The sequence below is a fragment of the Condylura cristata genome, unplaced genomic scaffold, assembly GCF_000260355.1.
Source record: "Condylura cristata isolate star-nosed mole 26May11 unplaced genomic scaffold, ConCri1.0 scaffold00009, whole genome shotgun sequence".
Classification (NCBI taxonomy): Eukaryota; Metazoa; Chordata; class Mammalia; order Eulipotyphla; family Talpidae; genus Condylura; species Condylura cristata.
The window spans coordinates 24,914,362-24,936,682 of record NW_004567110.1 but is presented as its reverse complement, the minus strand read 5'-3'; the positions used below and the strand labels follow the sequence as shown (position 1 = coordinate 24,936,682).

Genomic DNA, 22,321 nt, shown 5'->3' with positions numbered 1-22,321 from the left:
CGGCCGAGCCCTCGGCGCTTCCCGCCCACGCCGCCCGCGGGACCTCAGACCACCCCGAGTCTCCCAGCAGACGCGGCGCCCCCTCCCCGCCGTTTCCGGCAGCGGCCCCCGCCTGGCGCGCGTCTCCACGTCCCCAGACGTGCAGCCCCCACAGCCCCGGGCTCCAGACGCGCGGCCCCACGCCCCGCGACTCTCGCTTCGACACGCGGCCCCCGCGTCTCGCGGCTCCCGCCGCCCACCTTCGCCGCCCTGCCGTGGGTCCCGCTTCTCACCCTGCCACCGCCGAGGCGGTTCCCTACCCCCTCTCCACAGGCTCTTCGGAAGGCGGCCACCTGCCCCCGCCGTGGGTGGGGAGTCTCCTCCCGGGGCGCTACTTCCCTCCCCCGCCCCTGCAGTCCCCGGCCCGCGCGCCATCCCTGCGCCCACGCAGGACGCTCCCTTCCCCCGGCGCGCGCTGGCTGCCGAGCTGCCCGACCAACCCGGCTCCGACCCCCGGGAGGGGAAAAGGGTGGGGGGGACCCTCTTCTCTCCTACTGGTCACCCCGCCCCTCAAGGGCTCTCGAGCAGCCCCCTCCCACCCTGGTGGCACTCCTGATCCCGACGGGGCATCTCGCCTCGCGCCAGGTGCAGGGTGGCCGCCTCGTGCCACCCGCCTTCCCCATCCACGCTGCCAGGGCAGCAGCAGCCCCCTCCTCACTCCCCGCCCTCCTGCCAGGCGCTACTGCCTCAGGTCTCCCTGCGGGTCTCCAACTCCCCCCCTCATTACACGATGTGCAAGATCCCTCTGCCTCTAGATCCCAGTTGGCCTCTTCTGACCCCCGTCCGCGACACGCGCGCCCTCACCCATGCCCAGTCTGCAGGCCAGGGGCTCCCACCTCCCCGTGACCCCCCTTCCCCCATACTCCGCTGCAGCGCGGCAGATGTCAGGGACTGGGACTGGCGCCCCCGCCGGCCCTTCAGACGTCGCGAGGCTGGGAAGGACAGGGGCATCCCCAGGTGACTTACCGCAGTCGGCTGGAGAGCTGCACCGAAGTTGAGCATGGTTGGCTGCCTGGTCGCCGGCGGCGAGCTGACTGGCTGCTGGGCTTCTTGGCTGCCTGGTCACAGACGGGCGCCCGGAGACACTCGACGCCGCTCTAGCCACCGCCGCGCTCCGCGCCGTCTGCCCCCTCCCCATTCAGGTAGCCGCTCCGCCTGCCCCGCGCCGCGGGCGGGGGCGGGGGCGGAGCCTGAGATAGACCAATCAGGAACAAAGGTGTGTGAGGTGCGGGCCAATGAGCTGGCGGGGCCACGCGTGATCAGCGACTGCCCGGCAGCGTGAAGCTTGTGTCAGTGGAGCGTGTACACAATCCCCGGCAGCGTGTTCCCTAGGCCCGGCCTGAGGGAACTCCCGCGGTCACCTGATTTAGCGATACCCCCCCTACCCCTTCGCCCACCCCCGCCTGTCACCCCCCACCCGGGCCTGAAAGGGGGGGCGGGGCCCCGCCCGGAGGCGCGGCTGCGGCGCGCCCAGCACTGCGGAGGGCCGGCCCCACGTGGTGGGTGGGGAGGGATGCCCGCTCCGCCCAGTCCTCTGGGCGCGGGGCCCCTTCTCCGCCCGCCGCGGGGTGGGTGGGACTCCGGGTGGCGGGGGAGGCGGTGGCTCTCCGCCAAGGGGCCTGAGCCAAGAGATTAGCATTTGGAAGCGCCGGCCTCTTGCGCGTCTAGCGAGAAAGCAGAGCTTGGGGACCAACCGAGCTGCATTTCTAGAGCCTTTGCCGGGTTTTGCCTCGCTGGGCCGTGGGGTGCACCCGGGCGGGATGGGGAGGGGCTGGAGCCCCGCAGCCGAGCCGACACCTGCTTCCGCGCCCCCCTCCCCGCCCACGCCCGGGCCGCCGGAGCTGGCTCGCCTTCCCCATCTGCGTCGCTGGCGGCAGTACCCACCCCGCCCATCCTTCCTCCAGGGCAGCAGAGAGAACGGTGTAAGGACTGCTGGTAAACCCTGAGAACTGGACAGATGAGGTGATAGGGAGCCAGAAACCAGAGTTGTTCTCCGACGCAAAAGCTCGTTTGCAGAATCGAGTTTTGAGCGCAATGCAAAGTTCAAATTGCAGTCTAGACACTGTTTCAGTGGTAGACCTCACCGTCCCCCCACCCCATTCTGGAAGCTGCTTGTGTGGATGGGTAGGGAGGGATGTCCTTAGGGTCTCCGGGAGCCTGCCCAGAGCACTCCGTGGGTTGGGATTGTGTCTGGCGTGCCCAAAAATGCACCCCGTGGACACCCCTCTACCACCTTCAAGTCTTAACCATTCCCCTCTGTTCCTCTACACCCCCATCTGGGACACTCACTCAGGGCTCAAGAGCTGGTTGGGGGCTGGGGCCTTACTAGTTCGACCGCAGGGTTCGCTCTGCTTTGACTTCTTATTTGCTCCCTTTCGGTGCCCGGTTCACAGCAGCAGTTGTGGAGAGGAGGGCAGGGATAACGGGCCTTAAAGCAAACCGGATATTTTATCTCCTTTGGACAAACTGAACACGCGGCACAAATCACTGCCTCTCCTGTGAGCTATCTCATCTCTGTGTGACTGAAAGGCTAATCCTGCAAGTGTCCTTTCCTCAAAACTGCAGAATGAGCTTAGAAAGGCAGTTGATCTTTTTTTGGAAACTGCAAAATCTACGAACATCGATGGCTTCTTCTGGTTTATGGAAGGCTCCGGCTAGCCGACAACAATGGTAGTGATAATACGATCCAGGGGGGTGAGGGGAGGCAGAGAGCAGACTTGGTTATGGCTGGAGGGGAAAGAGGACTGAAAGGCTTCCTATCATTGCCTTTCCTGAATCTGCTGGAGGGGCGCCAGCACAGTGACCAGGCAGCGCTTCCTGTCTCCCTCATCCTAAACTCCCGCTTCTGTCTGCAGGGTGTTCCTCCCTGCAGGCTTCCTTCCGCCCCGGGCTGTCCCATCCTGTTGATCAGAGCCTGAGGGGCTGAAGCAGCTGGCCTTGGGCACCTGCCACAGAGAGGAAGCTGCTGTCTGTGCCCAGCCAGCAGGCCAGCCAGCCTTCCTTCCTGTCAGGGAGCCCCCCACCCCCAGTCACCCACACCCATCCCCTTTGGGTGGCCACACACAGGCTGTCCTCCAGGTCTGAATCTAGTCCCTTCCTCAGGAATGTGGGGCCTGCTGGCAGTACCCCAGCAGGCTGAGAAGCAGGGAGCATTCATAGCTTGTGGGAGTGACTCAAAACAGGAAAGAAAAGAGAAAAGGGGTAGGAGGAACAGTGGCACAATCCCTAGAGATTCAGAGAAAGATGTTCCCCAGGCACCTCAGACTCAACATAACCAAAACTGACAGAGTTGTTTCTACTTCTTCCCATATGGACTGCTTGTCAGCCTTCACCTTCTCCCTCAAAGCCCTGGATCCAGTTGATCCTCAGATCCCAGCAGTTTGTCTCAGAAATGTCTCTTTCTGTCGCTTCCATTTCTGCCCCTCCAGTGTTGCTCTAGGTCTGTCTGTCATCGGCTCTTGGTTGGATTTAAAATAACATGCAACTTCCCCCCCCCCCCCAACAACAACTTCCACTCCCTCCCTGGCGGGTTCCAGTGCTCATACTGCATGATTAGAGTAGCTTTTTGAGTCATGATCCAGTCATGGCTCTCCCTGTGCCCCTGTTGCCTGAGAGATAAGTGGAGCTACCTTGGCTGCCCCAGCTGCTCTTCCGACCCTTCCAACTTCATCTCCCACCCAGATATGTCCTTGTCCAAAACCCACAACCAGTGACTTGCTGACCCTAAAACACATGGCTCATGTTCACATCCTCATTCAATCAATATTGTGTTGCTCATTTATCCGCTCCACTTGAGTATTTGTTGCACACTTACTATGTGTTCAAGACACCTGGCAACAATGACTTACACAAGCAAGCTTGAATGGAGAGGCAAGGGATTTTATATAACATGGGAAGGTAAGTTAGTTACAATACATCGAATTGCAATCAGGTGATAGGATTGTGCCTGTGTGGCTAACTGGTTTGGTCTAGGAGATAAGAAAAGTTTTCTTTGAGGAGGAACCTTTAAGCCCCAAACCTAATGAGATAGAAAGCTGTAGGGAGAGCAGATGAGAGGAGAAGCAGCTAGAGCAGAATCCATTAAGGAAGGAGCTGTTCTGTGTGATAGAGTGTGGCTTGAGGTGGGGTGTGGGTATGTGGGAGGGGTGATGTTGGAGAGCTAGGTAGGAGGGGCCAGAGTATTGAGAAATATATAGATCACAGTATGAAATCTGAAGTCTTTCTTTAAAACATAGTGTGAAGCCATGATGTCTTAGAAAAAATGCACATTTTTATTCCTGAAGGACATCTTTGCCTTCCTTTGCTCTGTTGACACCTTTTTTTTTTTTAAAGATTTATTTATTCATACAGAACTGGGGTACAGGCCAGAGATGCGGAGGATGAGAGGATTCACCAGAGACAAAGTGGGGAGCAGAACAGACAGACTGAAGAAGTACACTGCTGAGGGGAGCAGCGGGCGGGTCAGGAGAGGTCTGCCACGCCATGTGGTCACCTCCGGGGCAGGCAGGGATCGAACTCATGTGGAAGTGGCTTAAGCTTCTTAGTGCTGTGCTTTAACCCACTGCACCACCAGAGAGGGCCCAGTTGACACCTTTTTTAAAGCTTAATAATTCCAAGTTGAATTCTTTTCTTTCACAGCACTCTGTCCACACTTCCATGTTGGAAGTAGAGCACATATCACATCTTAAGCAAGAAGTATTTTGTAACACTGGGTCCTGCCAATGCTCTACCCAGAGCTGAGTTGCTTCAAGGTGGGTCCAGTATCTAGTCTATATTTGACACTCAAGATTTATTTAATAGAAGAATTACAATCATAAGTTGACTCTGAAAACTCTCTGGGGTTGCAGGTAGAATATGCACAAATGCCTAGGCAGAAGTATGACTCCTATGTATTTCCCTTAATTGGTGTCATTGCAGGGAAAACTTTTAGGCATGAATAAAAGAAGCTCTAGGTTAGAGTAAGCAGTGCCACAGGTAAATGCTGATGCTTCCTGCTGATGCTGCTGGTTTCTCCTTTAATCAGAATAATGAAGGGAGTTAGGGAGCTGACATGTAAAGGCCTCCTAGTTCAATGATGGATGTTAAAACATTGTACCCACCTACCATTTTCTGTTTGCTCCTTACAGGCAAAGGATAACATCACCATTCATCGTCTACTATATCCCAGCCACTAGCTGAACACTGAAGAAGAAACCTAAAGATACAGGTCCCGTGTTAAAAGAACTTCCAGTTGAGTAGAAGTCAATAATAAGCCAGCCATTACTATAGAGGGTAGTAACTATCACAAAGCAAGGGGAGGCAAGGAGGGTGTGGTACACAGGGTGTCCTGGGAAGGGCTCTGGGAAGGCTTCCCCCAGTTGATCGCAAAGCTACACTGAGCAAGGGGAGGTGGAGAGTTGAGAGAGTACTGGGGATTCAGGATGCTCTGAACTGGGTTGATCACAGAATCAAGAGGTCGTATGAGTAGCTTCGGGAAGCAGCCCCAAACTAACCGCTAGGGTTTGGTAACTGATTTGATGTGGCCATGAGGAAGAGACAAGTGTGGGGAAAAGCGGGTTGCAGGTTAAATTCACGGAATGAAACAGAACAAAATCCTGATACTGTTGCCCAAGGAAAGGATCATAGGAAGGAAAGTTTTGGTGGAAAGAAAGAAAATGCCAAGTTTGATTTAGGACATGTAAGAATGAGATTGCCTATGATATCCAGAAATGGCCAGGAAGCAGTTCAGGAGCCGGAGACAAAGATCCCGGCTGAAGATTAAAATTTGGTGGCAGATGAAACCAGGAGAGGGGTGAAATCCCCCAGGAATAGCAAAGAACAGGAGATAAGGAAGCATGAAGCTCTGGCACAGGGAAGATTGAGGGCAACTACCATGTGCTGGAATATCCACAAAGGTGACATGGGGGAGGGGCTTCTTTCATGTTGGCACCCCCAATGACTTCTTGGTGTAACAGGACATAAAATGCAGAGGAGAGCAAACCAGGGCTGATTCAGAAAGTGAAAGTGTCAGACAGATTAGGGAAAAATATACCCCTCTGACCGGTGATTATTCCTTATTTTCCTTGAACTCATTACCAAGATTAAAGTTCATTAAAAACTTTTTTTTTCTAATTCCTGAACTCTTTTTGTTGAGTAAGTTGTTTCTAACGGTGGCACAACAACGCCTCCAACTCTGCATAACCTTTTCCAATGTGACCTTGCCATTCTTGCATCAAAAGATGAACTCCGCTCCCTCCAAGTCTGGGAGGCCCTTCACTTGGGCTTGGTTCCATGACTCGCTTTGACCGGTAGAATCTGGGGTGATGGTGCTCTGGGGCTTCAGGTCTAGGTCTTACACCTTTGAAGTTCCCATTTTCACCCTTTTGAAAACTGGCCAAACTCCAGCCACTGGGCAGAGGATCTTATGCTAAACTTCTGAATAAAGTTTGAAAGGAGACCGCCCATGTGGAGGAAACTGAGACAGGCCAACGGATGGGGCCAAGACTCCAAGATCCATGACACGGAAACTGGACCACCTGGATGCCCCAGCCTCAGGCAAGCAGTTGACACAGCCAGGAGCAGAGATGAGGAATCCCTGTCTAGCTTCACTCAAGTTCCTGACCCACAGAATCATGAACAATAAATGGAAGAGCAACCTGGGCCGCATTTCCTGCCTCCCCTGTGCCCAACTGCCCCCTACCTCTGCTCCTGTATGGAGGGGTATCTTCTGGGTTTTAGGGTGTTTTGCTATACCATGATAGACAACTGAAATAGTGTATTTGTTTCAACTCTGGAGTGACGTCATAGTTTTCACAATATTCATTTTATAAGAATTTCCCCCACCCCCACCCTTTTTTAAAAGAATCTAAAACAGCTGGACAAAGCTCCAGGAAAGTAGACTAGAAAAACTTGAAACAGGAAAGGAAAAATTGGAGTAATTTTTTTTTTGATCTTGACAAACTGAGAATATATATAAATCTGGAAGTAAAAGACCAGTCCCGGGCCCTCCCTGGTGGCGCAGCGGGTTAAAGCACTGCACTAAGAAGCTTAAGCCACTTCCGCATGAGTTCGATTCCCGCCTGCCCCGGAGGTGACCACATGGCGTGGCAGACCTCCCCTGACCCGCCCACTGCTCCCCTCAGCAGTGTACTTCATTGATCTGCCTGTTCTGCTCCCCACTCTGTCTCTGGTGAATCCTCTCACCCTCCACATCTCTGGCCTGTACCCCAGTTCTGTATGAATAAATAAATAAATCTTTAAAAAAAAAAAAAAAAAAAGACCAGTCCCTCACCTAACCTAGCCCCCTCACCCCACGAAAGCACTCTTCTGAGCCCTCTGTCTTAGAAATAAGTCTGTAATAGGAAGGAAGGGAGTTGATCTTGATTCAGTGCGGCTATGTACTGATTGTTGCCCGGTTCACCAAGAGTGGAGCACCTAATCTGAACCACTATATAACTGTAACATTTATATTAAGATTTTGGGGTAAAGATTTAAATTTCTTTATTCCCCTTTTTGTTTTATGTTAAATCTTTCCAAGAGGTATGAAACTCCCTTAAGTGAATAAGTGATTCTATAAAGGTCTAACTAGCAACAACATACAGTATTTTGCATTTTCCAAAATGAAAATAGCCTTACTGATTTTTTAAATAAAAATAATACATGCTGATTACAGAGAAGAAAAAGTACAAAAAAATAAAAGATGAAACGCTCCTATAACCCCCCTACCCCAAGTTAACCACTATTCGCACTTTTATTTATAATTTTGCTCCTTCTTTTTCTACCTTATCACCTCCCCCTCTCTATAGGTAATAAAATAACTATGCTGTAGCCTCATTTTTGAAACTTGATCATGGCCATCTCTTTGCACATCCGAACTATATAGAGTTCCTACAACTTACTTAAAAGTACAAACTTCCATTTCTCTGAATAGTCTGGGTGTCCCTTTGCCGAACATCTGCCTTGTCTTTTGAAACTGAATCTGAATGTTGAGAAGATATTCTAAACGATGGGTAAGAGGTTCGCCAACCCCAACGCTTCAAACTTTCCGCTAAGTCTAACTAAGCCACGGAGCACAGTTTCTCAGGAAATCCTTTGTTTCCACCTTGAAGACAAGCACATAGGCTCTTTTGCTTTTAAGTGCTATTTGCCAAAGATAAAAAATATATAGGGGGTGACTCAAACCAGCCAAAAGCAAGCAGGAGGATGTGATGAAATTTCCAAAATCAAACGTGGACTTTTTACAGTTGAATGAAACCTATGAAATGAACACCTTAGAATAATGTTTTTAAGTTCATAATGAGATTCATAGGAAGATTACATTGACATAGTTATGATGATAAAAAATAAAATTGTGATTTAGCAATATAGTGCTCCTTTATGAATACATTCAATCACAGGATCTAGTGTGGATCTAATAACTGAAGGAATATTGAAAAGCATAAACAAGACCCAAAAGTGCACCGGTTCCAATACAATATGGAAATATCCGTGTTTCCAATTAGAGACAAGTCATAGTCCCTGCTGATGCTACTATGGTTTCTTTCCTGTAGGGCAGAATGCTAAAGCCTTAGACTCCTGAATTCTATCCACAAATGCCTTGGGAGTCTGGGGAAGCCCACGTTAAGCACCCCAGTTTCATATGTTTTTAAGAAGATCATGCACATCACTCAAAGGAGGAAGCCAACAAGGCCAGCTACCTCCTGTCCAGTAGAGGTCTTGCTGCCCATCAAACCTGACTTGGAATGAATCCAGAGAACTGAGGCTGTGCAGCTGTGAGTGCTTCTTGGTTTCTGCAGACAATTTGCAACCCTGAGGCCCACAGGACTCAGAAATGACTTCCTGGGTGTCTTCTTTGTGGAGTGAGGGAACATGGGGCATTGGGCTAAGGAAATATAAACAAAGTATGACCTTGATAGGCAGTTGCAGTGTCTGAAAATACATTTGCACTGGGCTTTTCTGGGTGCTCTAGGGCTAGTCATTTTTTTTTTTTAAAGATTTATTTATTTGTGCATACAGGACTGGGGTACAGGCCAGAGGCTCAGGGGCGGTGAGAGGCTTCACCAGAGACAGAGTGGGGAGCAGAACAGGTAGATCGATGAAGTACACTGCTGAGGGGAGCAGCGGGCGGGTCAGGAGAGGTCTGTCTAGGGCTAGTCATTTTAACCTACATAGCCTCAATTTCCACAACATAGAATGGGAGTTAGGTAATAACTATACCCAAGGGAAGCTGGGGTGTTAGGGAGAGTTCTGGGAAGATAGTCTATGTGAAATGTTTGCAAAGACTGAAGCAGAGCTTCTCAAGCTCTAGCTTGTGGAGAATCCATTGGGGATCGTGCTAAGGGCAGGTTCTGATGGAGGGGGTCTGGCGTAGGTCCCAAGTTTCTGCATTTTGACAAGCAACATCCAGGTGACCCACTAGCTGCCAGTCTGAGGACCAAACTTTGAGTAGCAAGCGCTCTACACAAGGTCCTTGTTGTTAGTACTAATTGTTGCTTTAATTTCCCACTCAGCTCCACAGGAGAAAGCTTGAAGGCAGGGAGGGGGGCACACAGCTCACCAGTGAGGCCAGGCTTCCGCTCAGCAGGTCACAGCTCGTGCAGCGCCCCCTCTTCTCTCCTAACAGTACCAGACATGATGAGGGCTGTCCATGGCTGAGCCAACTCAGGCTTCAGATCCACAGAGCACAAATTTACCAAACATGGAGTGTGGGAGCAACTATTGAATGGATTTTCATACAAAAAAGGAACATGGAAACCATATTGCACTTCTAAAAAAATTTCTTACAAATAAAAAATAAAATTCAAAAAAAAAATTTTCCTACATCATTGTTCATTTTTGTATAATATTTGGTGCCTCCCCTCAGCTGTAGTCCTTATAATTCTCCCACCACAGCCACAACACCCAGGCACCATTCCCTCCCCTGCTTTGACCTCTCCCCTTGCCCCCCTACCCTACCTCAGTTCCATGGTTTGCCTCCAAGGTTTTCTTTTCATGACCCTTTGTTCAGTTTCCCTATAACCTCGCCTACAAGAAAGACTAGCAAATATTGTTCTTTTTCCTTCTGACTTATTTCCCATGGCATAATTCCTTCCAGCTCCATCTATGTTACCACAAACGGCATGAGTTTACCTTGTTTGATGGCTGAGTAGAACCCCAACATCCTTTCATCTTTGTAACATTAATTATCTTCCAAACTCCCCAGAGAATCTATGTTTTCCTTCTTATGAGTGAACAGCCTGTGTGTTCCAGTGTACACTTGCTCACTTCCCAACGGTGTAGCTCTCACCACGCCCCCCTGAACAGGCTCCCTAGCAGTCATCCTCCACCAGCCGGGCAGCCCCTTTACCCATTCCTTGCCCACCCCCATAACCACCATTCTGTTGCCAGAGCCTAAGGGTTGGTCTTGTTTGTCCGTCTACCTTTTTTACTTTATATCCTGTAGATGAGTGACATTGTATATTTGTCCCTCACATCTGCCTCATTTCAGGTAGCACAATTCCCTCAAACCCACTGCTGTTGATACAAATGGTACGATGTCAGCTTTGGTTTTTAATACCCAGGCGTATGCCATGGGCGAACGCCCAACTACTGCATCTTTCGATTTGGGAAGTCAAATCATTCATTCCTGCACAATCCTTCTAGAGCATTCCTTTCTCTGTGGCGCTCGTACACGAAGAGACTGAGGTGGCCCCCAATTCCCTGTTGCCTCTGCTCCAAGCTTCTGGCTTAGGATGTCTAAGAAGGGGCAGTATCAGAAGGGGGCGATTGGTCCAGTTGAGCATGTACAAGATGAAAATCTGGGTCAACTAGCAATGCCACTCAGGAAAGCCATCCAGCAACATCACTGAAATTAAGCACAGGCCCTCCCTGGTGGCGCAATGGGTAAGGACGTAGCACTGCAAGCGAGCTGCAGTGTACTTCGACAGTCTGCCTATTCTCTGTCTCTGGTGAATTCTCTCACCACCCCTCCACCTCTGGCCTATACCCCAGTTCTGTATGTACAAATAAATATTAAAAAAAAATTAAGCACACACGTGTCCTATGACTTATAAAAGCCCTGGAATGGATATCCCAAGGAGATTTTCTGACAGGATATTCATCACGGAATTTTTTGGGGTAACTGGCTATTGAAGACTGCCTAGATGCTTATCACTAGAAAAAGGAATTAGTGAAACATATACTGTCAAAGAGCACAGAGCAGTAAGAAATGTCACCAGAACCTTAAAAATCTAGCATTAAAGGAACATCGGAAACAGAATTTATAGTACACCACCATTTCTGTAAAGACACAGTCACATCGAAATAATAAATGATTTGCAAGTAGGTATTATGGACATACAAAGAAATAATAAAAATATTAGAGTGGGAGCTATGGGGGCAAAGGAAATAGAATTAGGGTTTGGAGGTAAAAGATGGAAAAATAAAAAGTAAAATATGTAAAGAATCTTACACAGGCCAATGATAAGGGACTTAAGAACTGAGTTTTTAACTCAAATTTCTTCACCTAGGGTTAAAAAGAAATACAACCCCCCCCCCCACACACACACAAACTCCTCTATCAGATGTGTAAGGCCCCTCTCAACCCAGCCCTGCTTCATCTGACCTAAAGCTGACCCCCTTTCCAGTGTCATAGCCTGCTCTGCTTCCTCACAATAGATCATAAGCTCCTTTGACATCTTTCTGGCTGTCTGGTCAACTTCTTTCTATCTTGACTTCTTGCTACATTCCTCTTCAGTATATCCCTAGGAGACAGGGACTGGACCCCAAAATAATGGGACAACGTTAGCCCAAGAGGTGTTAATCCAGGGGGTTGCTTTTCCCAGCATTGATTTGACAAAGAACCTTAGGAAGTCACTTAATTGTGCATCTTTTCTCCTTTAGCAGACACACACACAGCTCTGGTATCTGTAGTTTAAGTATTTCTGTTCTCCATTATACTGTAAGGTCACAGAGAGTCGGAATCTGGCTTGTGCCCACACCCAAAATTAATCCCATAAGACATCCCACTCCAATGTTTGAGAAATGGATTCTCCAGCCCCCAGAGCAAGCAGTGGAGTAATCGGATCTCTAGCTCACACAGATAATTTAAAAGTCTAATTGATAGTAGTTCCAAAGTGAATGGTCTTAGCATTCATGACAAAATTAATATGACAAGGAATGTGTCGCTTGAGTTCTTGTGTTCTGAAGCATAAAGTACCATCTGTATTTTTCTTTCAAGAAACAGTGGACTATGTACTTCAGAAATGACTGGATTAAGCTAAAAAAGAGATTTTTGTATATTATTAAAGTGAATTCTTCGTTAGCATGACTGAAGGGTACATAGGTACCCCCAAACTTCTGTGCTCAAAAGGAATCTGCCAGATAAAGACAGACTCTTTTTTAAAATAAATAATAAATTTTAAAAAAAGTTCTTTTTTTTCTTTTCAAAGATTTATTTATTTGTGCATGCAGAACTGGGGTACAGGCCAGAGATACGGAGGGTGAGAGGATTCACCAGAGACAGAGTGGGGAGCAGAACAGGCCGACTGATGAGGTACACTGCTGAGGGGAGCAGTGGGCGGGTCAGGAGAGGTCTGCCGGCCATGTGGTCACCTCCGGGGCGGTGATCGAACGCACTGAAGTGGCCACAGCTTGGCTTAGCTTTGCAGTGCAGCGCTCCAACTGGCTGCGCCACCAGGGAGGACCCAGTCCCTGCCTTCTGTGTTCTAGAGCTTCACCTGGTGCCCAGCTCTGCCCTAGTTAAGCAGAGGCAGGGAACATGGTACCTCCCCTCACATCTTGATTGACGGGTTTGGGATAGAAAGCAAAATTATGCGAATTGAACAGAGGAAAAAAAGCCTGTGCGGGGAAAGATCAGTGATTCATTAGTGGGGTTTCCCAACTGTTAGAAAAATGGGTGCTGCCTTCTGTGCAGTTAGATGTGGTGTGTACATGAGTATTGGCCTAGTGGGCTGCTCAGAGGAATATCTGCATTTCTGATTTCAGGGAGCAATGGTAGGATCACACCTTTCCAAGAACTGCCCTGCAGTGACGCGCCAATGGAATTTACCAACCTAGCTTGGGCAGGTAGAGCGGGAGGTTCTCCAGGAGGTAGGGTCAGAGCTTCTCGCAAGACCTGAGAGCCAAACCTTTCTTGTGTGCTGGGGAGTGGGGTGTGAGTCCCTCTGCAGAAACCTCACTCACAGGTTTCACCAATGTGCATGCAAAGTCCAGCTCAAGGCCTGGACTTCTGAAATAGTCATTTGTCCTTCTCACAGCTGAGGGAAGAACAATTAGGTGGTGAAGCAGGTTGGTCCAGGGCCTGGTTTCATGCTCCCATCATAACAGCTGAGGGGGCTTCAACCCCAAAGGCTTTTGCTTTTTGCTAGAATTTGGTTAGCTTCTGCTCCCTGTTGCTCCAGGAGATCACCCAAAAACCCGAGCACAGACAGAATACTTGGACTTAAATTTGCATTTATGGCTGCTGCTAGAGCACCATCCACCCTTACCCTCCCCCCCCGGCATGTTTGGCTCTGAAATCCACCACGTGTCCAGTGTGGCAGACTGGGCAGGTGAGGAGCCTGCACTCAGTGGTTTTCTGCACCTCTCCCACCCAGCATCTCCATCCACCTCCGCCCACTAACTGGAGCCTGGGATAACACAGCTTGACCTTTCCAGGCTTTGTGCTTGAATAATTGTTGGAATGTGGGAAACTACAGAAGGAATGGGGTGAGCTGGAATGGAAAGTAGGATAGGAAGGACTGCAGTGGGACATGGTGGCCTTTGGGCATGGGCAATGTTCAGGAAAGACCAGACCTCAGCTTTGGCCGCCTGTTAGAATCACCAAAGGAGCTCTTAAAAAGATGCACCCTCTGTTCAGCATGAGTTCAATCCCCGACCGGAGGTGACCCACATGGCGTGACAGACCTCTCCTGACCTGCCCACTGCTCCCCTCAGCAGTGTACTTCATAGATCTGCCTGTTCTACTCCCCACTCTGTCTCTGTACCCCAGTTCTGTATGCATAAATAAATAAATCTTAAAAAAAGAAAAGATACACCCTTTGATTTGGTGATGGGATGCTCACAGGGATTACAACTAAGGTGAAAGAATACACAAAATGATGTAAAAATAAACTATTATATTAAAAAATAATAATAAAAGATGTACCCTCACCCAAGATCAGGGAAGTCAGCATCTCTGGGGCTGCCTCAGATAGGGGAGCTGAGGAAGCATCTCAGGTGATTCCAATATCTAGCCAAGGTTGAGAGCCATCGCTCTCCATTCAGGAGACTGGGGCTTGTTTTCAACAGAGCTATGAGTAGCCAGTGTGGTCTCGCTTTGGCTTTTTGACTGACGAAATGAGGGCTTTGCCTCCAAATGGACTTGACTAACATGACACAGTCCTACCCCATATGGTTTCTGAAACATTTTCTCCTTCTGAAATTCTAAAAATCCATTCAAATGGCAACTGAAAGTCAAGTTGAGGTTTGAACTCTGAAGTGTCTTGAAGACGTATCTGATTTGAGAGTCAGTTGCCCACTACTTCAAACCCACCCCACAAACTCTTTTAGCAAAAGTCTGGTAAAAACCAAACAAAACCCAAAAAAAACCTGATGGCTTTCACTCTCCCTCTTCCATCTCACTGTTGTTTTGTTTTTGTTTTTTTGTCTTAGGTTGGCAGCCAGGGGCTATGGCATCAAAAAAAAAAAAAAGCTTGTTGAGAGAAGATAAGGACAGGCCCCCAAAGGGAAGGGAAGAGAGAGAAATGAGAATGAAGGGAAGAAGGAAAAGGGAAAGACTGGGAGGGGTAGCCACCAAGGAAAATAGAAAAAGGCAGAGTTTTAAGAAAGACCATACAGACCTAAAAGAGAAGAAAATTTCAGTTTTTTAAATTTGTTCTCTTAAAACATTTAGAAACTTCCATAGATGAAAATTATCTAGACATATAAGAAAGCAAAAACAAACACAAAGATAAAGAGACATCTCAATTTCTGTCTTTTTTTTAAAAAAAAAAATTAAAAATCCAATAACTTTTTAGGGCCTTTTCTAGTAAAGGGAACTGTCTCCCTCTATTTCACAAGAATTTAAAGACAGGACAGTGGGTCCGTTTGTCTCAAATTACTACTCAGCTGAAGAATGAGGCAACTGTCGACAAAGGTGGTTAGTACTAGCTCCCAACTTCCTCTCTTTCCTTTCCAATGCCTGTGATAATTGCTACCAGGCAAGGGCATGTGTGGTATGAATCCATTTTAAAAGAAAATCACGGGTCTGTAGTCAGTAGGGGAAAGCTTCATTGGAATTTCATATTGGGAAATAATACTAAATGATATTAAGTATGTTTTCCTAGGCTTAATAAAGCTAGATTATAATCATAGATATGCACTAATTCTTAAAGACTGCGTTCTGTGTTCCTTTCCTCAGCACACATTTCCTAATCAAATTATATATCATGATATCTTCCACTCGACTTGGACTTTTAAAGCTGTCTTATAGAAGCGATGCAGGGATATTTTATAAGAGATTGTTTGACTAGAGGGCTCTCCCTGGTGGCACAACCAGTTAAAGTGCAGCACTAGGAAGCTATAGGCATCACTGAAACACGAGTTCGACCCCAAGCCAGGGAGCTGACCCACATGGCACCGCAGACCTCTTCTATGTTCACTGCTGCTTCCCTCAGCAGTGTATTTCAGTAGATCTGCCTGTTCTGTTTTCCACTCTGTCTCTGGTGAATCCTCTCACCATCACCCCCATACTTCTGGCCTGTACCCCAGTTTTTTAAAAAGATTTATTTATGTATGCATACAGAACTGGGGTACAAGCCAGAGGTACAGGGATGGTGAGAGGATTCACCACACACACAGAGCGGGGAGCAGAACAGGCAGATCGAGGAAATACACTGCTGAGGGGAGCAGCGGGCGGGTCAGGAGAGGTCTGCCGTGCCATGTGGATCACCTCTGGGGCTGGTGGGAATCAAACTCATGCTGAAGTGGCTTTAGCTTCTTACTGCTGTGCTTCAACCCGCTGCGCCACCAGGGATGGCCCCATAAATAAATCTTCAAAAAGAGAGAGAGAGAGATTGTTTTACTAGAGAATATTTTCAACCCAACTTCCTAACTTCAAGAAATTAGATATTTAACATGAGTAATTATAAATAAATATAGATATTTATGCCACATATTCCAATTATTCACACAAAAAAAATGGTCAATGCGTACTGTGAAGCAGATGCGACTTGACACTGTAGCTTCTACTTGAATATGGCATTTCAAACCAGGTTACCATTTCCTGTGCTTGTGGGGAAGTGGGCATGTTAACCAAGTTTTAAGTTCTAAATTCAAAAGCCCAATTCTCCCTACTTTACCACAGATGAGTTTCATAGATTTCCAAACAGTTCTGTAGCAGTTTAACCACTGTTTTCTGACAGAAATGGACTGACTTCTCTTCATGCATCTCAGCAACAATAATCTCTCACATTTAACGAGCCGAGGCCCTGCTGCAAACACAATCCTGCGCTCATTACTCTCCGCATCAGCCCTGTCACCAGGGCACAAAAAACTACCTCCACTTTGTAAATAAGTGCATATGTGTGCTCCATTTTGTTAACGACTTGTTGAGATGCTTAGAAGTATTCTGTAACAGGTCTTCACATGTAGAAATCCTTTCTCCTGAGTCCACTCAGAAGAGCACTTCTCTGAGCCTGGGAACATACAGCTTTCTGGCTTAAACACTCATCACAGAATCTCAGATCTGGGTTCAACCTCAGCTTTGACATCAGTTCGACCCCTCTCAGCAGTCAGTCCTTCCTTCCTAACACACTTCAGGTTTACGAGTTTTTCATTTTTAAATAATTGTCATCGCATAAAGGTTTTTCCTTTGCACAAAGGAAGATTTCTTGGAAGCTTCCTGTAGCTTCCATCCCACTACCAGCCCCCTGTGGTAGTCCCAGTTGGGCCATTGTGGGGACACTAACCCTAAAGAATTGTAATTTATTTTCTGTGTGGGTGCTCTTTATGCATTTGAAGCTCTTTACCACCTGAACTGTGGAAATCTTCCTCCTGTGTGCTTACGTATCTTAATCACTTTCCAGCAGGCTACACAACTTCTAAAAGTGACCAGTAGTCTTCCAAAACAAAGGGTGGCTTTTGCCCCAGACAATTGCATAAAAACGGGTCCTAATTACCATAAGGTGGGTAAAAAAAAAAAAAGAAATCACAGAGTGTTAAATACACTTCCAGGGCTTGACCTGAGTATTCTTCCTACAACTGCTTCAGCTCAAGGTCCGCCAGGGGTTGTGCTTCTGAGTAATTGTTTGGACAACTGACCTCTTTTAAAGGCAGAATTTCTTTAAGAGAGGACTTGTGAGTTTCGGTAGCCATGGTCTGCCCTATTCCTTGATTTAGTGAAAAAGGCAGCCTCTTGGGAATTTTATAGCCCTGAGCTAAGCTGGGGGTGGAGGGTGGATAGCCTGTAGAGGGGAGGAAGTAATCTTAAGAGTTTTCTTTTTTAAAGATTTATTTATTTATGCATACAGAACTAGGGTACAGACCAGAGTGCAGGGGTGAAGAGAGGATTCACCAAAGACAGAGTGGGGAGCAGAACAGGGCAGATGGACGAAGTACGCTGCTGAGGGGAGCAGTGGGCGGGTCAGGAGAGGTCTGCTGTACCATGTGGGTCACCTCCAGGGTGGGGATCGAACTCATGCTGAAGTGGTGTTAGTTTCTTAGTGTTGTGCTTTAACCCACTGAGCCACCAGAGAGGGCTCAATTTTCTTGTTTTTTTGAGTTGAAGGATGGCTTTCACTGCCAGCAGTTTCCTCATCATTTACCCGGAAGGAGGAAATGGCCTGAAAGAACAACATGAAGATGGCGCCCTCCTGTCTTGGGAAAGCAGCCAGGGTCTCCTGAAGATGCCTCTGTGGGACCACAGCTGGAGAGCTTCCAGAGTCCTGTCCCTACTGCTCTAGTGGAGCCATCTAAACTTCCCAAGTATTCCAGGTGTGGGTGCAGGGTAGGAAGAACCGAAGAAGACTCCAAAAAGAGCCAGAGAAAAGAAAAGTTGGCAGGGATCATTAAAAGTGAGAGCAAGGCCCTCCCTGGTGGCGCAGTGGGTTAAAGCACAGCACTGAGAAGCTAAGCCGCTTCCGCATGAGTTCAATTCCCGCCTGCCCCGGAGGTGACCCACATGGCGTGGCAGACCTCTCCTGACCCGCCCGCTGCTCCCCTCAGCAGTGTACTTCGTCGATCTGCCTGTTCTGCTCCCCACTCTGTCTCTGGTGAAGCCTCTCGCCACCCCTGAGCCTCTGGCCTGTACCCCAGTTCTGTATGTACAAATAAATAAATCTTTAAAAAAAAAAAAAAGTGAGAGCAAACAACAAGTGTGACAGGCACTGTCCCTGAAATCAGGGCTCCGAATTCCACTGTGGGGTCCCAGACTGAAGTTGGGGTTACCACTCTCCCACAGTCTCCTGGGCAGTACTGAAGCTCGGCACCCAATCCATGGAGGCCTTTCCTTCCTGATTTTAGCAGAGGCCAGAAGAGGAAACAGAAGCTGGGTGTGTTGCTAGAAAGGTGTTTGATAACCACCAATACTGCTGCACTGGGCTAACTGTGATTGAAGATTCTCTTCCTTAGTCTCTCAGGCTACCCATGCCCCCTTATTTGAACAATGGAAGGAATGAGATATAGAAAAAGAAGTTTAAACACGAGTCAGACAAATTCGATTTGGCAGTAGTTTCTTGGATATGGCATGTAAGGCAGAAGCCATGAAGAAAAAAAATAGGCAACTTGGACTTAATGAAAACTAAGAACTTCTGTGTCTCAAAGGACACAATCAATAGAGTGAAAAGACAACCCACAGAACAGAAGGAAATATTTCCAAGCCATATCTCTGATAAGGGATTAATGTCTACGATACACAGAGAACTTTTAAAAGTCAACAACAGCAGAAACCCTGACTGAAAAATGGGCAAAGCACTTGAATATTCAAAGAATAAACATAAATGGTCAAATTAGAACATGAAAAGATGCTCAGCTTCACTCACTAATCATTAGGGAAATGCGAATCAAAACCACAACAAGATGCCAGTTTACACCATCAGGATGGCTCTAACTAAACAGACAGAAAATAACAAAGGTTGGGGAGGATGTGGAGGGCATCTGTGAACCATTGGTGGGAGTGTAAAATAGGACAGCTCCTGTGGAAAACAGTATGTTGGGTCCTAAAAAATTTTAAAGATTTGCTATCTGACCCAACAATTCCACTTCTGGGTGTATACCCACAGGAATTGAAAGAAGGACCTTGAAGAAATATTTGTATGTGCGTGCTCATGGCAGTAGCATTCACAGTACCTATAATGTGGAAGTAACCCAGGTGTCCATCACCAGACGAATGGATAAGCAAAGTGTGGCCCACAGAGACAGTGGGATCTGACTCAGTCTTAGGAAAGGATGTTCTGACACATGCTACAACGGGCATGAACCTTGGAGACATTTTGCTAGTGAAGTCAGTCAGTCAATCATGAAAAGACAAATACTATATGATTCCATTTACATGAAGGCTGCAGATGGAATGTCTGTGTTCTCAAGACCCACACATTGAGAACCCATCCCCCCAGGTAATGGTACTAAGAAGTTGACCCTTTGGGAAATGATTAAGTCTTGAGGATGGCACCCCCTTGAATGGGATTAGTAGTCCCTGGACAGCTCCTGTGACCCTTCCACCCTGAGAGCTGAAGACAGCCCACCCTATGAACCAGGAAGTGGGTCCTTATCAGATACCTAATCTGCTGGCATCTTGATTTTCCAGCTTCCCAAAGTGGAGAAATAAATGTTTATCGTGTAAGGCATCCAGCCTACAATATATTTGTTCCAGCAGGTTCAGTAAGCTAAAACAGTGAGATACCTAGATTAGTCAAAATCAGAGAAACAGAAAGTGAAAAGGTATTTGCTAAGGGTTGGGGAGAGGAAGGAAAACAGACTCATTGTTTAGCTGGCGCTGGTTCAGCTTTACAAGGTGAAAAGAGTTCTGGAGCTGGGCAGTGGTGAGGGCAGGCAGCGATGTGAGGGTACTTAACACTGTTCCCCAGACAGTCACAGCATGTTAGTGTGTGAACGGGCACACTACTTGTTCAGTCAGTAGTACTGAAAAGGAGAAGATGGGAGCAGGGCATTGTATAAGCTTAGTTATTTTGTGGTTCTCTTTGCAAAGGGGATAAGGCAGGCCCCAGGAGGGAGCAGCTGCATGCATGCAGTCCTTGACCTTACCTCTGAAGGGCTGCAGGGTATCTTGTCTCAGTTCAGCCCTGCACCTGTCTGGGCCACTCCAAGCTCTGCACCAGCCTCTGAGACTTCTCTGGTTGCCTGCCTTACCTCCCCAAAGAGCAGCCTGGCTCAGTGGGTAGCTTTGGCAGCTGGGTCAAAAGTTTCTGTGTATAAAAAAAGTCTCCATGTACTGGATAGGAAGTGGGTGGGTAGGAAAGTGATCTGCGGGAGAACTCAAGAGCCCCAAGGCACACAAGGAGCATGGGAGAGTCTGTAAATCTGGGTATCCTTGACCTCTAAGGCGGGTAGAATTATTTTCATTTGCCTTGCACAGAAGCCCACAAAGCTGTTGGTGTCAGATGCATTTGAGTGAGAAATCAATTGTGCAAGTTACCAGAAAGCCCAGTTTGCAGGGTGGAGCACACCTTTGCCTTCCCAATCCATCAGCCGCTGGCAGGATCAGTGTGAGATTTTTCTTGCTGTCCAGCCACACCCAGCTCTTTTGGGAGAGTGCAGGAGTGGATCTTGTATTTGTTCTTTAGCCTGTTCTTGCAAGGATTCAGGCAAGCGGGGGGAAGACCCATCGAAATCCAGCTCACAAAGGAATTTGGGGTAGCTTCAGCATCTGAGTTGCCATCCCAGTGTCCCTAAAGGGCAGGTCATTGGGGAATAATTGGTGGTCCCTCTGCAGGGCTGGGGTCTACTTAGCTTGTCCAGGTGATTGCTGGGTGGCTCTTCACTGGCTTTCCAGTTGCTCCTGGGCCAATACCTCCCCAACTGCTTTCATATTCAGTCAGGTCTACTTCCTGCAATAAATCTGATTTGATCGAAAAACTGTTTATTTGGGGCCTCCCTGGTAGTACAAAGGGTTAAGTCTCAGCACTTTGAAGCTATCCGCAGCCACTGCAGCATGAGTTTGATCCCTGGCCAGGGAGCTGACCCACATGGCACAGCAGACCTCTCCTGACCCGCCCACTGCTCCCCTCAGCAGTGTACTTCGTCGATCTGCCTGGTCGGCTCCCCACTCTGTCTCTGGTAAATCCTCTAACACCCACCCCCCACGCTCCACCACACCCCAGCTCTTGTATACAGAAGTAAATAAAATAAATCTTTTTAAAAAACACCTGTTTATTTGATTGTAGGTTGAGGAATGGTTTTCAAGCATCCATGCATCCCGTGACATGCGTGGAGCTTGTTACAACTGGCATCAGATGGTGCCTTGGAATCTTCAAATACGAGGTTTGGGATTCGTCTTCTCAGCGGCTGCCCCTAGCATTCAGTTACACACATGAACCTCAAGGCCTCTAGTGCTTTACAAGGAAGGACTTCTGTTTCTTTATCAGAACTGAGCATTCTACCCCTAATCCCTATGGCCTTTTCTTCAAGTGTGGTGGCTTGTATTCTGTCAGCTTGAATCCCACCTATGCCAAACCCCCTTCCCCATATGATTTTGCATGAGAGTTGGCCACAGGAGGAATTGGTACAAGATCTGGAAGATGAAACTGAAGCATCAACCATACAGCTGGAAGGGTAGAGCCTGCCACAGGCAGACACAGAGGGGGCCAGGTTCTGGTTTGTTCTCACTCATCCCTGCTTCAGAGCCAGCACCTCCTCCTGACAGCTGGCAGGAACCCTCAGCAGCCCAAGGCCTGTCCAGAGGGCAGATCCATGCAGAGACTCCCTCATGTCTTTTGGGGGTAATAGCTTTGCAGGGGCAGGGTCTCCCTAGCTTGTACAGGTGACTGCTTGGTGACGTCTTCTCCACTCTTTCAGTCCCTCCTGGGCCAATACCTTCCCAATGGCTTTCAAATTTGAATTAGGCCTAATTCCTATAATATCCCTTAGACTAGAACTCACAGGGTCCTCTACTCCCTAAGGAATCCTGACTGACAGTCAAGAAACGCTTCCCAAGCTTATTTACCAGAATACAGTAGAACGAATTCAAAGGCTCTGTGGAGCAATGTGTTAAAGTGCAGCACTGTGAAGCCAGCCGCAGCTGTTTCAGCACTAGTTAGGTCCCTGACTCGGGAGGTGACCACATGGCGTGGCAGACCTCTCCTGGCCC

At 48.2% G+C, this 22,321-nt stretch overlaps 1 protein-coding gene across 1 annotated transcript in view; it reads right to left on the bottom strand.

Annotated features, from left to right (window-relative positions):
* Positions 1 to 22,321, bottom strand: part of KLF10 (Kruppel-like factor 10) — a 106,202-nt gene that overhangs the window by 5,132 nt on the left and 78,749 nt on the right. Inside the window, exon 2 of the mRNA XM_004679684.2 lies at positions 1,006 to 1,229. Within this exon, the coding sequence (XP_004679741.1) occupies positions 1,006 to 1,041 (36 nt within the window). The 5' untranslated portion in view covers positions 1,042 to 1,229. The remainder of the gene's footprint in view (positions 1 to 1,005; positions 1,230 to 22,321) is intronic.